Consider the following 17,382-nt stretch of genomic DNA (forward strand, 5'->3'; position numbering starts at 1 on the left):
TGAGGGGGCCCCCCGGTGCCTGGGGCCCGGGTCTCTACACCACCTCCAAGCGGCTGTACCTGCAGAGGCAGGCAGTCCTCTGAGAGCCAGGGCCTGAAGACGGGTGGAGGGGCTCAGTCGGCCTTGCCTGGGTGGCTCTCCTGTTTCCAAGGTCAGGCAACAGCTTCTCCCAAGTTGGGCTTCCCAGACCTTCTACAGCCAGCCCAAGAAGTGCCAAGAAATTCAAGTGTATTTGTTTATTAAAAATGATAGCATTTTTCATGTGGGTTTAAAAAATGAGGAATGGGGTGCAATTAAAAACATCATAGTTGTGTAGGGAATAGCCACAGAACCGGGGCACCTGGCCCCCAGCAGCCCAGGCCCCGCAGGGCTTGGCAGAGCAAGGAGGCCCTCCTGCTAAGAGGCTGCCGTCCCCTCATTATCCAAGGATGGGGTGTCAGCTTTGATCCTTCGGGGTCTGCGGTGGCCTGGGAGGAGGACGGGTGAGGCTCAGGACTGCCCTGATGGCCTCCCCTCCGCCTCTGCCCGCAGTCTTCCCACCAGCACTACCACTTCCTACAGAGCCTTCTGGCAAGGCCCACCTGAGGTTGCTGGTCTCCTCCTCCTTTTTCCCTTCCCAGGGACTGGCGGGACCCCTGGGTCCTGCTGGAGGCTGGTCCCCTCTGGCTGCTGGGCTGTACTTTGACCAGGAGGGTCTCTGGGTGTCCCACGTGTCCTGGAAGGGGCTGTGCTTGGAACGAGAGGGTCCTGAGTAGAGGAGATAGTCCCCAGGGGGCTCTGTGAGCAGTTCAGAGGTTGGTCAGGACCCATCGTTGCCCCCCATTGTCAAGGGAGGGCTCCTGGGGGGTGCGGCTGGGGCAGGAGAGAATGAAGGGAGGAGACATACCTCCAGTCTGTGCTCAGGCCCCTGCTGTGCTCCTTTGGATTTCTTCTTGCGGGACTTGCCTCCTGCAGGACACTGACACTAGGCGGGGGGAGGATCCTGTGCCCTCAGCCCCCTTCCCGCAGACTCCCGCTCTGGGAGGACTCCCAGGGGTGGAGTGAGGACTGGGATGGAGAAGGGCGATGTAGCTTTTGCAAGCACCTTAGTCCTTCCTGCTCTCCTAGCTTATTACATTGAGAGTGGCTTACCTTTCGGGGCCAGGGGTCCAGGATCCCCCTAAAATGGAATGAGAACTCAGGAATCAACCTGGCTAGAGCAGGGGTAGTTTTCCTTGGAAAAGCAGAGTTCACAACTACCCTTCCAAATCAGTGGGGCTTCTCCCCTAAGAGGCCTCTCGGATAGACCCATCCTCCCCCAGTGGGACCCCACATCAGGGCCACCCTGCCTTGGGCTGCTCCACTGGCTGGGACCCTGGGGCTAAGGAGAGGAGGAGTAAAGCATGGGGAAATCCTATACTATTGGGAACAGTGTGACCCCTGGGGGTGTCCACAGGCCCTAGACATCTGCTGCTAGGAGACCCCAGCTCCTGCCCTACTGGGACCCCAGGCCTATCCACCCCACTAGCTTCCTCAGGATTTCCATTTGCCTGTGTGAGGTTAGGGCCCAAACCTGGAACCAGATGGTCCGGCCACGCCGGTCCCGCAGGGAGCTCATGCCAGGCACGCCATAGCACTGCAGCCATGCTCGGAAGGCAGCGAAGTCCTCCTCCCCATGCTCTGGCCCATATCCTTTGCCCCCTGTGGGACAGAGGAACCGGGCCGGAGTCGGAAGGCAGACTCGGGCTGTGAGGAGGGGGAGCCTGGTCGACCTGGCCCGGACCCTAGCCACACAGCTGAGGGACTGCGTCAGGGGGCCAAGGCTCTCCCTCCCCCAGCTGTGTGCCCTCAGGCTGGGGGCTCCCTGCCTCTGGGCCATGGCTTTCCCATCCTGGGGTGGGGTGATTAACCCTTGTCCTGCCCACCTCCTGGGCTGCACAGAGGACATAGATGCCTAACAAGTGAGGAGGCTTGATCCAGGTAGCAACAACTAACTCTATAGACATCCACACCCCAAGGAGGGCAGGAACAGCCCTGGGGTTCCACAGTATTTTGAAGCAGAGGTAGAGCCATCTTTGGCTCCGAGGGCTCACCCAGCTGGACCACTTCCTTGGGCACGGAGTGACACAGTTCCAGCAGGTCTGGGTTCTGCAGCTTAGCCCTGATCTTCTGGCTCAGGGTCAGCTCCGGGCTCTGGAGAAGGGGCAGAGGCAGGAACTGGCTGGCAGCGTGAGGCAGGGCCACTCAGAAGGCAGATGAGTCCCAGGGTGCAGAACCCCAAGAGCTTAGCGGGACTCAAGAGACAATCCATCTGCCCCCACCCCGGACACTGCAGAGAAAGGGAAATGGGCCCAAAGCTAGAGACACCTAACCCAGCCTTCGTTGTCGTTGGCCGCATTGCTCCCTGCACCCTCACCGGCCTGCGCTGCTGCAGCTCCTCTAGAATCTTACGGGCCTTCTCAAAAGGGGGTATCCTCAGCCTGCAGTGGGGTGGAGAGAGGGAGCCATGCTAAGCAGTGGAGAATGTGGGCACACCCAGCCCTTCCTAGTCCTCCCGGTCCACCTGCTGACCGGTACAGGATCTCTGCCCGCAGATAGTTGCCAATGCCATTGAAGAACCTCTGGTCCAAGAGGGCCTCGCAGATGGGCTGGTCAAAGACCTTGTCCGCTAGGTTTCGTAACACGTTCTCCCTGGAGGAACACAGCCAGCCGGGCACATGAGACCCCCTTCCTGAGGGCTTGACACACGATAGGGGAGAGGGGCCGGCAGTACCTGTACCTGGATGCAAGGGTAAGGAATGTGGGAGTCTCTGTTCCCCTTTCCCAGCCTTGGTGCTATATTGGCCGTGAAAACCTCCATTTTCCTTTTTTTTCAATATTTTGCTCATTCGTTTCAGAGAGGCAGAGGGAGAAGCTGACTCCCTGCTGAGCTGGGAGCCAGGTGTGGGGCTCCATCCCAGGACCCCAGGATCATGACCTGAGCCAAAGGAAGATGCTTAACCATCTGAGCCCCGCAGGGGCCCCTCCATTTTCCTGTTAATTGGGAACACCAATATGAGATTTGAATTCATTATGAATGGTGAAAGATACCAATCAAAAGCAATGTGTTCGGGGCCCTGGGTGTCTTGTCTTTGGCTCAGGTCATGATCCTGGGGTCCTGGGATTGAGCCCTGAGTGGTCGGGCTCCCTGCTCAGCAGGGAGCGTGCTTCTCCCTCTCCCTTTGCCCCTCTCACTGCTTGTGCTCACTGTCTCTCAAATAAATCTTTTTTAAAAAGGCAATGTACTCAAGGAAGCACACGAGTCCGTAGACATTGTGGTCTATCACCAAAGACCCTCAGATTCAAGACTTCAAGACTTTTTGGAGAATAAGGTGATCCCAAGAGCTCACGTGGTGTCCCAAGAGCCTGAGCTCCCTGTCTGGAACTTCTGATGGGCTAGAATGTGGGTCTGACACTGGTGGGGTCAACTTTTCTGAAGACCCTGAAGATCTTCAAGGAAGCCAGAGCTGACTGTGCAGCAGATGTGTGCTGACAAGTCGTGGTTAGAGAGTGTCCCAGCAGCCCCCACCTCCAGGGGTCCCAGGTCCCTCCTCATCCCCATGAAGAGGAAATGCACCTTGTTTCTTTGTGGGAAAGGATCCTGGAGAGACTGACTCAGTAACAGGCACAAGGAGCATATGAAGTAGGGGCCGTAAGACACAGTTTGGGGCCAAGTGGGGAACACTAGCCTAAGTGGTCAGAGCACTAGGGGGCAGACCCCTGCATGCTCCCCAGTAGTGGGACCAAAAAAACAGCCAAACTTCTCACGTGAGAGAAACTTCAGAGCCAGCTGACATGTAATGACTTCCCAGGAAGGTTAAGGTGGGAGGAATCCAGGACCCTGGGGTGAACTCACGGTTGTGCCTGGGAAGGCCAGGAATCAAGTGGCTTCTGTTGTGCTCAAGACACCCTGACCAACCCTGACGGGCCACTGAGTCTAAGGCCCAATGGAAAGCATGCCAGTCCCAAGGGAGGACTCACCAAGTCCACTGCAGGCCTTGAGTCTGTGATTCTGTCCCTACAGCGCTTTCCCTCTAGGGCTTTGCAAAGGCTGGGTCCTTTTTATCAGGCGGGCCTTGGCTCAAATCACCTGGAGTGGTCTTTTCCTAATCCCCCACCCCCAGCCCCCCGGCCAAGAGTCATCTACTTCTTGGATTTTTCTTCTATTTGAAGTCACCCACTTTGTTTCCTTATCCCCCCTGCCCTACCTGAACTTCAGCCTGTGGGAGAGGGACCACATCCATCTTGCTCACTGCAGTACCCACCCAACACCTGGAAGAGGGCTTCGCACAAAAAAGAAACCCACACACGTTTCATGTTTCAGGGAAGGGAAGTGGCTGGCACCATGCAATCCTCCGCGACACACATCACATCCCAGGTGGGGCGGTGACCCCTCCGGCAGATGGTCACAGACCAGTGGGCAGGCAGAAGTGGGAGACCGCAAACTCATTTCAGAAACTGTGGCATGAGGCAACCCACCGCCTCGAAGCAATTCCTTCCCGCTCAGGGAAGGGAACCTGAGCAGGAACCGTTCTTGTCAGGTTGTTAAAGCCCTGTCACCTTTCTTAGCCTCAGAGAAGCACAGTGGAATGCTGATCCCCAGCTCTGACATGAGCTGGCCATGTGTCCTCGGGACAGGCCTGCCCATCCTCCTCTTGCCCCCCCCACATCAGTTGTTTTGGGGCTCCACATCCATTAGCTCCCCGGGAAAGGAGACTTTTTGTTAACACATGAAGGGACTGAGGACCAGAGGGGACTAAACTTGTTCCTCACTGGCCAGCGAGGCACTAACAGAGCCAGGATGGGAGCCTAAGACTGTGCTCATCACGCCTGGTACCGGGCCTACCTGAACTGCTCGTACTCCAGCAAGACACAAGGCCCGCGGCCGGGCTGCCACTCGCCCCCGAGGTCCCAATGGCCGAAGCGGCGGATGTCCACGAAGCAGAGGGCGAGTGGGGGACCAGGGGGAGCTGTGTAAAAGCGCAGGTGGGCATGGGCTGGCAGTGCGTCCCGGGGCGCCAGCTGGAAGGAGCCAGACATGCCAAAGCGGAAGACCAGGGCCAGTGGCTCCTGTGGGGGCTGGGACCCAGGCAGGGGGCTCAGAGTCAGGCGCAGCTCCTTGCCACGGGCCGAGGAGGAGATGCAGTATGCGCTGCTCTCAAACGGCACCTCGGGGTTGCGGCTGACGGGTGACTTCTCCACACACCCGGCAAACACCAGTCCCTTGCACGCCTCGTTCACATAGAGACTGGCCAGATGTAGCTCGGGGCCCTCAGGCATTCTGGGCAATGGGTGGCTGGGCCTGTAGGGGGGAAGGCAGGATGACAGCAGGTAGGGCCAAGCATCACCTTGTGACATAGAATTATCACCCCATTTTATAAAGGAGAACCCTGAGGGTTGGAGGGGGCCGCTACTAGCTGCAATGGGCGGACAAATCAGCCAGCCTGGCCATAGGCCCTGGTCCCCAGCTGACAGTGCTCAGAAAACCCAGGGCGCTATGGGGCTCATAGACCCATAGCTTTGGGGAAGCAAGACTCTGCCCTATTTAACACTCTCCACGGGGCTTTCAGGAGCCCCCACTGCTTGCAGAATGAAGCCCAGATCCCTGCTAGGCCCACAGGGTCCTCTCATTTCCTCACTCACTGGCTCCAGGCACAGTCTCCCCATTGCCACGTCTTTGTCCCTGCTGTCCCTTCAGTCTGGGACACTGGAGAGAGGCCTTCCCTAACCACCCTCTCTGAGGTAGCAGCCCCACCACCACCACTGAGTTTTCTTCATGGCATCCCCAGAATCTGAAATCATCTTGTTTGTTGTCTGCCTCTACCTCCACTCCCACCTCAGAGGACATGACTCCACTTCTTAGGACCCCGCCTGCACCTGGTCCCGAACAACTGATGGAGCGACTCTAACCCCACCTGGGGAATGAGAACTCGGGGAACCATGCTACTCTGCCAGAGACTCTGCCTGCAGCAAGGACCAGCCTGTCACCACCCACTGCTCAGGACCAGACCTGGGACAAGGGGGAGGGAAGGCAGGTGTCTCCAGGCGCATATGCGCTGGAACCAGGTGCCCACGGCTATTGAGGGAAAAGGACAAGGGTGACAGGAAGGGCTCCTGAGCTCCAGGCCAAGGTCCAAGGGGGTAGAGGAAATGCCCGCATCAGCACCAAACGCCAGCCCATGGGAATCAAAAACCCCCGACACCTGGCCAGGGAGGAGTTTCCACTCTCCTCCAGGACCTGCCAAGATCAAGGCCAAATTTTGTGTGGGGCAGAGGGGGGATTTAGCCAGGGAGGGCAGACTCCCTTACCCCCGTCCCCCTCTTCTGCGCCATCTAGGGCCTGGCACCAAGAGTTCATTTCCCGGTAAAAGGTGAAAGCCCAGATTCTTAACTTCCGCAGGGCAGGCACCCCATTACTCATTTCCCCTTCACCACCCGGCCCTGCTGCCCGTCCTCAGCTAATCCCAGGTCCCTTCCTCAGCTCTGCCGCTTCCTCCCCCCACCAATAACCTGCTCCCCACGCAGCTCCCCGTCAGCCTGCAGCCACTGAAGGGTTAACGCGGGGGCCCAGCCGCGCCTAAGAGCATGCTGGGAGCTGAGGTCGCTGCTCTGGCGCCTGCTGGGAAGTGTAGTTTCTTGAGCAGGCGGCAGTGCTTGGCTAGGATGGGCTGGGGGCCCCAGGTGTGGAAAAGGCTTTGGGGGCAGTCACCTGTCCGGGAGGTGGTGGAGGAACCTGGCTTCCTGCTGCTCGGAGCCGCCGGGATTGGGGTCAGGTCTGAGGTCCCGGGTTGCAGCTGTCTCCATGGGGTGGGGTGGGGTGGGGGGGGGAGTAGTGGGGGGGGGGGGAGTCACCCGACTAGTCCCAGACAGGGTAGGCACTCCCAGCAGGAAACAGCGGCAAGGTCCAGAGGCCTAGGTGCCTGCACCTGTGCGCAGGGCGCGCAGGTGCGTGAAAAACGCAGGCCCTGGGGACCCGGTGGTGGCCCCTAAACATCCAGGCACAGTCAGATGTAACACATACACAGAAGCACCATCACCACCTGCAGGGTGGCAAGTGTAGCCAAGCAATAAAAAGTGGGCGGAGCAGAACAGACTTCAGATGGTAAGTGTGGTCTCAAGGGGCCTCTGTAATGCGCTTGCATTCTGTCCTAAGTGCGGTTGGCACAGGTGCCTGCCTGACCCATAGCCCGGATCTGCCCCTTCATACTACTTCTGCTTCCTCATTTCTTGAGGCCAAAGTATTCTGAAGTAAACTAGGCAAACTACAACAAACTACCACATTTCATCCCTAATACTTCAACATGCATCTCTAAAAAGCGGTATCCTACAAAGCCACATTTATCATACCTAATAAAATTAATGCCATCTAATACCTAGTCCACGTTCGAATTTCCTTAATTGTCCCCAAAATGTCTTTTATGGCTGGTCTGTTAAGAGTTCCGCCAAGGGTTACAGGTTTCTTCAATCATTTTTTTGATTCAGATGCAACCACCCCGTTCATCTTCCCACTCACCCCACCCCTCCTTTTTGGTCTTCATGATACTGACCTTTCTAGAGTCCAACCCAGGTGTTTTCTGAGAGGCCCCTTCACACTCTGGATTTGTCCGAATGTTTACTCAGATGCACTGCACTCCACGCTGCTTCTCGGTAGGAGACACCCAACATCTGGCTGTCCCACGTCAGTGAGGCTGAAACCAATCACGGGTGAGGTTGTGACAGCCCGTCTCTGCTTTGTAAAGATGTTTCACACCTCGTGACTACTAAGTAACCGATGGGGTGATTTCTCTGCTGGTTGGTATCTTGTTGTTTTGTTTAAATTAAGGTAAAACTCACCGTGTGGAATGGGTTTTGACAAATATATACACTCACATAACTATGGCCACAATCAAAAGAATACATTCCCCTCACCCCCCGCCCACCTGGCAGTTTCCACTTCCACCCAACCTGTTGCCAACCCCTGACCTGCTTTCAGTCCCTATGGTTTTGGCCTTCTCCATGCTACCACATGAACGGAATCGTCAGTATGTAGCCTTCGATTCTGGCTTCTCAGCATGATTCATTGAGTCCATCCATGTTATGCTCATCAGCCGTTTTCTTTCGACTGCGGAGTAGTCGTCCGTTGTTATCCAGTGTTTATCCAGTGTCCAGCTGAGGGGCGCTGGACTGTGTGAAAGCATTCCTTAGCACCCGCAAATACCGTTTCACATCACATAAACTTTTCACCTAATGGCTCTACCCATCTCCAAGGATCCCTGCCTCAATCAAGTATTTAAGCAGGAATTATAAAATGATGGTTTTTCTCTCACTCCTTGTACCTTAGTGGGAATTCTTCTGTAAAGAAGAGCTTTACCGGGGCGCCTGGGTGGCTCAGTGGGTTAAGCCACTGCCTTCAGCTTGGGTCATGATCTCGGGGTCCTGGGATCGAGTCCCATGTCGGGCTTTCTGCTCAGCAGGAAGCCTGCTTCTCTCTCTCTCTCTGCCTGCCTCTCTACTTGTGATCTCTCTGTCAATAAATAAATCTTAAAAAAAAAAAAAAAAGAAGAGCTTTACCTCTTTGACTACGGCCATTTGATTGTCCTGAAATGTTAAAAAGACAGGATAAATTCTGTATTCCTTCCCTTTAATGATCAATTTTCAGACTAAGAATCTGGTGCACTAACATCTAATGGTGACAATAGGACTCATTTGGGGTTTTTTGGTGGTGGTGAGGGACTGTTGTCTTGTATAGACTCTTTCCTATTATTGATTCATGGATTTTTTTTTATTACATTCAACCAAGTAAATCCACTGCCGTCTTTATCTTCTCCCCCATTTAATGGAGTACTTATCAGGCACCAAAACTATACACACAGAGGAACATAATTCCATCCTTAAGAAATTCAGAAGGGTAAAGAGGCAAATAAGTAAATACAAAATGACAATGCCGTATTACAACAGGAGGGAGAGATGCACCTGTGGGATTCTGTGACAGCACAGAAGAGGGAATACAACTGGGAAATCAAGCAAATGTGAAACATTTGAGCAAACTTAGAATTTCCTATGACTTCCGCCTGCTGCTTTTTTGTTTACTCCATTTCTCTTGGTCTTCCTCCTGCCCTCCTGTGGGTGACCTGAATTTTTAGAACTCCAGTTTGACTTATCAGTATGGGTTTCAAGTGCAATACATTGCACGGCCTTTGAAGTAGCTGTTTCTAGATACTATGCACACGTACTTGCCACAGTTCACTGGTGTTGACATTCTAAATGTAGGAATCTCACCTCCTTTCCCCCTTTCCTGTTTATAATAACCTTGCGTGTTTCCTCTACTTACCACATCCAACAATGTTTTATGTTTTGCTCCACGCTGAACATAACTTGAAATGCTCAAGGAAAGTCTAACTGTATCCACAGCTTCAACACCTTCCATCATTCCTCCTCCCTGATGTTCCAAGATTCCTTATCATTTCCTTCCTGATCAGAGATCCTCCTTTCGCCTTTTTTTATTTTTAGGTTAGGTCTGCTGGTGACAAATCATATTAGTTATCCTTTATCTGAGAAATATCTTGATTTTCCCCTTTTACTCTTGAGTAGTTTTTGTGGAATACAGAATTTTCAGTTGACACTTTTCTTTCAGACCTGAAAAATGTTGCTGCTCCCTTTTGGCCTCTATGGTTTCTGGCAAGAAATCCACTCATGTGTTTCCCCCCCATAAGGTAACATGTCATTTCGCTCTTGCTGCTTTCAAGATTGTTTTCTTTAGTTTTCAGAAGGTTTGTTGTAATGTTGTACCTCGGCATGGATTTCTTTGGGTTTAACCATATAGGATTCATTCAGCTTCTTGATTCTGTAGGCTTGGGTCTTCTGCCATATGGGGGAAATTTGCCAGCCATGATTTCTGTGCATGCTTTTTCTGTTCTGCCCTCTTTCTCCTCACCCTTCTGGGACTCTGATGACATGAATATTAGATCTGATGTTACAGCCTGCAGGCTCCGAGGCTCTGTTTGATTGTTTTCTGTGTGTTTATTTCCCAAACTAATTTCTGTTGTCAGATTGGGTAATTTCTATGATTATCTTCAAATTTATGGATTCTTTCTTCTGTTGTTCAGTCCAGCTTATTTTTACTTTGATTACAGATTTTTCTAAAACTTCTCATTCTTTGTATTTTTCTATTTCCTTGTTAAGACCTGAGGCATTTTTATGACGGCTACTTTAAAATCCCTGGTCATACAAGTCAGGAGTTATCTTAGTGTTGGCATCTGTTGTTTTCTCATTAAAGTTGAGATCTTAGCTCTCAGTATGTTTGTTTTTTTGAATCCTGACATTTGGGGTATTGAGACTCGCATCTTATTTAAATCTTCTTGGAGCACTTGGGGGGTTCACTTGGTTGAACATCCGAGTCTTCATTTCAACCCAGGTCATGATCTCAGGGTCCATGAGATCGAGCTCTTATCTGCTTGATTCTCTCCCCCTCCCTTGCTTGCATGCAAAAAATTATATATATTTTGTAGATGTATATACATATATAGAATATATATGCATACATGCCGGGGGTGGAAGAGGGGCTGCAGTTTCTCTGCGGTGTGACTGGAGGACAGCAGCTGCCATCTCTAAGTCTCCCGTCTCATCAGATGGCCCCCTTTCCTGATCCCCTGGCTCAAGAGAGCATGCTGCGGTTGGGGCTTGCGGTGTGTCTGGGGTTTCTTGGGTTGCCAGTCTCTAGCACCCAGCCCAGGACACATGGAGCAAAAAGAAAAACCTAGGATGGCTCTGCTCTGCTGTTCTCCAATTCCTGAGGATCTCAGAGATCTGCCTTCTCTTCACCTTGTAGAGTCTTCTGTCCAAGGTTTTCAGCTGTACTTAGTGGGAGGAACAGGGCAAGTGCATCTGCCCCATTTTCCCAGAAGCAGAGGTCAGGACTGGAGTCAGTCCTTAACTTTTTGATGCTTACAACTGTCACATCTTTGGCCAATGGAACGACTGGCTCCTCCTGAGGGCTCTCATTGTTGTTTGGTAGCTTCCCTGCACCCCAAGATGTTCTCAGGCCACTTGTCTTAGCTCAGGATACTGTCACAAAACCCCATAGACTGGGTGGCTTAAACAGCAGACATTTATTTCTCATAGTTCCAGAGGCTGGAAGTCCGAAGATCAAGGAGCTGGCAGATTTGTTCTTAGTGAGGGCCTTCTCCAGCTTTGCTGTTCTCATGTGGCCTTTTTCTTGGTACTCAATTGTGGAGAGAGCCTTTCTCTTCTCTAAGGGCACTAATCCCTTCATGAAGGTCCCACTCTCATAACTTCATCTAAAACTAATTACTCTCCGGGGCACCTGGGTGGCTCAGTGGGTTAAAACTAAGTACTGTCCAAAACCCCATCTCCTAAAACCATCTCACTGAAGGGTTAGGGCTTCAACAAGGAATGGGGGTGGACACACACAATGCAGCCCCTAACCCCACCTCCTCTTGCCAATGAGTGGTTCAGGCACAGGCCCTCCTCTCTTTCAAACGAAGATGGCAGGAAGAGCGAGGCTCTCTCCTTTCTCTACTCGGGGCATCTTGCACTGGGCCGTGAGCTTGCTCTCAGCCTGCAGACACGGCCAGCACAGGAGGCAGAGCCACAAACACTGCAGGACTGGAAGCTAGAACCCTGACTTTCTGATCTACAGACAAGGTCAGTCTCATTCTGCCTCACCCAGCAGCTGAAAAGAGAGAGCGAGTAATAGGCCAGGGAGGTTGGGATGTCACTTGGTTCCTCTCACAAAAACCTTTCATCTGAGCCAAAAAGAAAACCTCGTGCACGCACACCTTTACACTTCAGTTTATTCTTCCGGCTCATCAGAACTGCTGACAAGTGCCCTTCGCGGGGCAGGGAAGGCAATGCTCAAGAAGTCCTCAGAATCCTTATGCTGAATTCTCATGTGGGAATCTAGCAAGTCAGAGATCTGGGAGGCCAGGCCTCCCAGGGTCCTGGAGTTGCGGCCACCCAAGAGGAGTTTGGAGGGCAGTGATGCAACACGGGCCCCAAACACACTTCTCCTCAGGCCAGGGAACTCATCAGGGTCTGAGCCTGCTTCAGTTCTGCAGAGGAAGAGGTGAGCAGGTGGGTGGCAGTCCGGTGGGATCTGGGAGGGGCCCCTTCCCCTTTCAGGGACAGCTGAGTCTCACCTGCAAGGAGGACCTGGAACTTGTCAGCTGAGAGCGACATGGCCACAGGCTGGGCTGCGGCACCCGAGGCAGCTGCCACCTCCAGCTTCAGGTGCACCATGGGCTCTGCCACAGCCCGAAGCAAGCTGGAGCTCAGGGTGTCGTCACCCGCCAGCCCACACCTGCCAGCCTGTTCACTGTGAAACGGGGTGGCTGTCAGGATCACAGGCTGCTGAGCTACACAGCCCTCAGCCCACACCCGGCTCCGTTCTCAACCCTTCAAGGCTGTGTGGCTTTGAGAACCTCTTCCTCCCTCTGACCTAGGGAAAGGGCTCAATAATCAGTAGCGAGATTATCCACAGCAGGTCTCAGAGTAAAGAAATCTGGGCTGGAGTCAGGAGTCCTGGCTCCATGACTGCCTGACATGTGACCAGGGTTAAGTCTCCTTTCTGAGGACCAGCACCTCCCACGCAGCATACATCTTCCAGATCGGAGCCCAAACTCCACCCTGGCCCCTGCCACACTCACCACGCAGGCTGCAGGCCCCGCAGATGCTCCTGTAGCGGGCTTTGCTTCTCCTCATAACAGCGACACAGGCTGGCCGCGTGCTCTGGGAACAGAATGGAGGCCCCATGATGTAGCCGGTGGGGGCTCAGACTGCTCACAGGGCGGGTCAGGTTCCCGGAGGGCAGGGCACATCTCAAAGCCACTCGCCCTGGCCTGCTGCCCAGCACCCCGGGCACACAGGTCCCCCGCCCGCCTGCCTGCATACCCGTACCTTTGGGGAGCCCCAGCTGCTGCAGTTCACTAGACAAGGACTCGCCATCCACGCTATGCTTGGCCGCACTGGAAGAGGATGAAACTCAGCACTGCCACCGTGGCCTTGACATCGCCCGACTCTGGGGGGACCCGTGGGGTGGGGTAGGGAATGTCACTGTGGCCTTGGCAACCTTCTTGTTGCCCCACTATCTTCAGCTCCCAGCGCCCGGGCCTCCTTGAGCCATGAGCACAGCTACTGCCTCCCCAGGAACAGGCAGAGGGCGGGACTGACAACACAGCTCCTTCCCTGGGGCTCCTCTGCTGAGGCAAGTGCAGCCAGGACAGGCTGCTGGGAGGAGGGGCCACTGTGCTAAGCCCCGCTGAGCATCCACTGCGGCCCAAAGATCTGCGGATTGAGCGGGGTACTCACCAAACCTGGCATCAGCCGGTGAGCTTCAGGATCTTCTCGTACTATGGAGGAAGGAGGCCCTCAGGGGGTGCCAGGCCCCTGCTCACCAGCCACCTGCACCCCAGTCTGCATCCTGATTGCCCTCCCCGCCACCGCCCCCGGTTCTGGTGCACTTTCAGGGCAGTAAGGATCAGAGGGTCATGGAAGAGTGGGGTGCTGGGCCCTGCACTCACGTCAATCCCCTGTCCCAGAAGCTCCTTCAGCACCTGGCTACACAGCAACCTCAGCTTCACGGAGGACTGGAGGGAAAGGCCTTGCATGAGCCAAACTGGCTCACCCCACCTCCTCCTGCTGGGGGGCTGGCCACATGATTAGAGTCACAAGCAGGCTAGGACAAGCTGAGGGCACTGAGGCCAACCTCAGAGGGACCTCACCACCCCTCCCTCCCCAAAACCCCTACCCTCAATCCCCGCCTCCCACCCTAGAAGACCCCGTGCACTCACAATCTTGGCCAGCGTGCTGATCTCCGCCAGGACCAGTCAGACAGTCCAGATCACCACAGAACCGGAACCTCTGCATAGGAGTGAGGCAGGCGGTCAAGATTCAGGGCTCAAGTGTGGCCAGGGGTCTCCCACATTACTGCTCTTCAGGGATCCATGTTTCCTGTCCAAGATGGATGCCTCTGGCCATTTGTTCTTTCCTATTACTAGGCTGTTTAGAGAACCCCCTCACAGACCACCTGCCACCAAACCTTGCTCTGTTGCCTATCCTAGGCATTCATGTGCTCAGGAAACACTGACTCTGGCAAACTTCTCTGTGGCAGACCCCACTCTAAGCGCTGTGAGTACAGAACAGAACAATGTCCCTTGTCATGACGTCAGTGACCTATCACCTCCCCCCGCCAGCTCCAGCCACACTGGCCTCCCTGCTATTCGGCTACACCAGGCACTCCCCATCCTGTCCTTGCTGCCCCTCTGCACACCCTGCTCTCTCACCTCCTTCTGGTCTCCACTCAAATGGGCCTTCTCTGACCTTCTTTCCTTCCTTCTTTTTTTCTTTCTTTTCTTGAGATTTACTTATTTATTTGAGACAGCACGAGAACACCAATGGGAGGGGCAGAGGGGAGAGGGAGAATCTCAAGCGGACTCTGCACTGAGCACAGAGCCTGACCCAGGGCTCAGTCCCAGGACTCTGAAGATCATGAACCTCAGCTGAAACCAAGAGTTGGACACTTAACCACTGAGCACCAGGCACCCCTGCCCACCCCTGTTCTAAATCAGCCCCTTGTACAAAGGAGTTTCAGAGGGCCAGTGGGTATGTTCATTATCTTGATCGTAGGAACATAAACATTTCAGAACTTATTGAACTGTGCATTTATAAATGTGTGTTATTATTGATTTTATCTCAGTAAAACTGTTCAAAGATAAAATAGCTCTTCTCCATCATGCTTTAGTCCCTAACCTTCTTTCTTGATCTCCACAGAAGACATCACATTTATTATTTCCTCGAGGTCTGTCTCCTGTTAGAATGCTGGCCACATCTTGCCAATATTCTCCGTTCCCTGGATCAACTGTCCTTCGGCCTGTCTGCCGGCAAAGCTCCAGAGCACAGCAACATACATGCCAGCTTCCCACACCTCTTACATACAGGCTGCTTACAAATGCTGGGAACAAAACCCCGCAAACCAAGGACACCCACATTCTCCTGGTTCTGCTGGGGCCCTCAGTGCAGCCTGGCAACACCATGTCCCCTACTTGCCCAACCAGTCACCTCGGTCATGTCAGACTGCTCCACAATCCTTCAACCACCAGCTCTCTTGCTGTTTTTCGCCTGAACCCCCAGCACTGGTGCTTGGTATGTGGGCTTCCCATGAAGTCCTCTAGCCGTGGTCCCAAATGACTGTCACTAAATCTGGCCTTCTTCTTCCAACTCCTCAGCAGCATCCCACATGAACTGTCCTCCCTGGTGAAGCAGCATACAGGAGAGTATTGTTCCCTGTCCTTGCCTCGGTCTCATTTGCTGGCTCCACCCTCCTTCCCCAGCCCCCAAATGGTGATCTCTGCACACTGCCTGCATCATTACTCTGGGGCAGGGGCCTGGGACAACTGATGAGGTGACAGGGCATTAAGGATAGTCTTGCACTTCTGTCTCTATTTCAGGAGTTTTTCACCTTTTTCTGCCAGAGCCTCATCTGGCATCTGGTGGAGCCTTATAGGCCTTTCTCAAAACCATGTTTATAAATGCATAAAATACACAGGACCTGCAAAGGAAACTAAGTTAAACTAAGTCAGACAGTCAAATTGGTGATGTGATGTTTCAAGTCTAATACCCGTAACTTAAAATGATCTGCATAAATATGTGAACAATGTCACCAGCTGTAATATGATATGAAAATAACTAATTTCTATTGGTGACAAAGTCAGAGGTGCTATGAATAACTGGGGTTGGCTGCCAACATTCATAATGGAAGGAAATGCTAAATTTCAGTTTGAAGTTAGTGAAAATTAAGATGTGAGGTTTTTCCTAAGTTCATGAGCCCCGACTTCTACTCACAGAAGTCATCTACCAGTCTCTGCATTATCTACATTTTTTACAAGAATGTCTTCCTTGTGTAATTTCTTTAAAATGCTGGCATTTCTCTAGGTTCTGCGCTGGGTCCTCTGTTCCCAATTCACATCACTGAGATGTTACATGTTTTTAGGCTTACAAGGATCATCTTTGTGCTGACTCCCCAATTTATAACTGCATGTCTTCTCTTCTGAGTCTTAGACCCTTAAATCTAGACTGTCTTCTAGCCAGCCTGCACCTGATGGCTAGCAGAAACCTCACACAGAGCCGCCCATCAAAGTTAACTTTTGGTCTTCGCACTGAAACCTGCTCCCCTTCCTATATTTTCCACCCCTCTGAGCACACCACCCAGGAGCCAACCCCAGTCACCCCGCTCTCCCTTTTCCCTCATGCCTTTCCCCACTTCTATCTCCACTCTCTCCGCCCTAACTCAGGTCACCACCATCCCCTGGGGGTCTGCTTCCCTCCTGCTCCCTCCACAAGTCAGCCAAGAGGATTTTCCCAGCTTCCCAGGGCCCTCTTCTTAAAGTCTAAACTCCTTTCAGTGCTCTCAGGACCCAGCAGGATTTGGTCTTTGTTACCTGTTGAGTCTCATGTTTCACTAACGTCCAGATGATACCCTTCCAGCTAGGTTACGTGCATCCTAGTGAGCCATGCTCTCTCTCACCTGAAGGCTGTTCTCTGAAGATAGAGGGCCCCCTCCCCAAGCCTCCTAACAATCTGCACTGCAGCCGGCCAGTTCTCTTCCCTGCCCTAACGCCCTCCGGTTGCTGTCACCCTCAGGAAGCCTTCCTAACGGTACACACAAGGCACAGTTAGGTCCCCTCCCCTCAAGTCTTAATTATGCCTGCCAAGTCAAGCCTCCTGCAGCGTAAGCCTCAGTGCCTGGCACGCTGGATGGTGGAGAGTAGGCACTCAAAGTCTGTTGAAGGAATAAATGTATGGAGCTGTTGAGAAGACCCAACCCCACGTCTACTCCTTTCTGGCTCTGGGAAGGATGGAAAGACTTCCGAACTGGCCGTAAGACTGAGCCTAATTCTATGCAAGTTGTTCTCCAGGTCACACAGGAGGCCCGGGAAGAGGGCACCTCTGGGAGGTCGTCCGGGGGCGAGGAAGCCCTGGAAGCGCTCCCGTTCCAGGCAGCATCCACTTCCAGCCCTGGGGGGTGCGGGCCCTTCCTTCCCGCGGAGGAAGCACCGGGACTCCAAGCTCGCGGCCCCCCCAGCCCGCCCGTCCTGCCAGCCGGACGCTCGGCCCTCACGACCGCACCCAGGTGTCTGCGAGGGGCCGGGACTGCCTCCACCTCCCCGCCCCGGCGCTCAGTCTCCCGTGGCAGCAAAGGCGAGAGTCGGGGCCCTCCCAGCCCGCCCCGGCGCCCCGTCACCCCACGGCCCTCACCATCGCGCCAGCAAGCCGTCCGGCGTTCTTCTCCGACGCGCGCGCACTGCAGACGGATCTCAAATTGTTCAATTTCTTCTTTGTTTTTTTTTAGTCTATTCTCTAGGGTATTTT

At 53.6% G+C, this 17,382-nt stretch overlaps 1 protein-coding gene and 1 pseudogene across 7 annotated transcripts; both read right to left on the reverse strand.

Moving 5' to 3' along the window:
* Positions 1-221: 221 nt before the first annotated feature.
* On the reverse strand, positions 222-12,679 carry LOC122898042 (endonuclease 8-like 1). Of its 7 annotated transcripts, none has more exons than XM_044236212.1 (11): positions 12,663-12,679; positions 7,566-7,706; positions 4,865-5,320; positions 2,551-2,670; positions 2,396-2,459; positions 2,073-2,172; positions 1,553-1,680; positions 1,132-1,159; positions 887-948; positions 582-777; positions 222-467 (listed from the first exon to the last, which is right to left on the reverse strand). In XM_044236212.1, the coding sequence occupies exons 3-11, from the start codon at positions 5,296-5,298 to the stop codon at positions 397-399; spliced, it is 1,203 nt and encodes a 400-aa protein (XP_044092147.1). In that variant the 5' UTR covers positions 5,299-5,320; positions 7,566-7,706; positions 12,663-12,679; the 3' UTR covers positions 222-396. The 7 variants fall into 7 exon arrangements, 6 of the variants coding, with proteins under 6 accessions (XP_044092147.1, XP_044092146.1, XP_044092145.1 ...); XM_044236211.1 differs by lacking the exon at positions 12,663-12,679 and adding an exon at positions 7,981-8,043; XM_044236210.1 differs by lacking the exon at positions 12,663-12,679 and having other exon boundaries at positions 7,566-7,922.
* Positions 12,028-17,307, reverse strand: LOC122898035 (annotated as a pseudogene).
* Between the last annotated feature and the right edge of the window lie 75 nt (positions 17,308-17,382).

Source organism: Neovison vison, unplaced genomic scaffold, assembly GCF_020171115.1.
Source record: "Neovison vison isolate M4711 unplaced genomic scaffold, ASM_NN_V1 Scaffold_093, whole genome shotgun sequence".
Taxonomy (NCBI): Eukaryota; Metazoa; Chordata; class Mammalia; order Carnivora; family Mustelidae; genus Neogale; species Neogale vison.

What these genes read in the sequence shown, in the direction of transcription:
- LOC122898042 (XM_044236209.1), bottom strand. Translation starts at nt 5,376, where the DNA reads ATGTCACAAGGTGATGCTTGGCCCTACCTGCTGTCATCCTGCCTTCCC. An exon ending in CGGGCAGAGATCCTGTACCG is followed by an intron (nt 2,460 to 2,550) that starts GTCAGCAGGTGG and finishes ACCCCACTGCAG; the next exon opens with GCTGAGGATACCCCCTTTTG. An exon ending in GCCGGACCATCTGGTTCCAG is followed by an intron (nt 1,160 to 1,552) that starts GTTTGGGCCCTA and finishes ATTCCATTTTAG; the next exon opens with GGGGATCCTGGACCCCTGGC.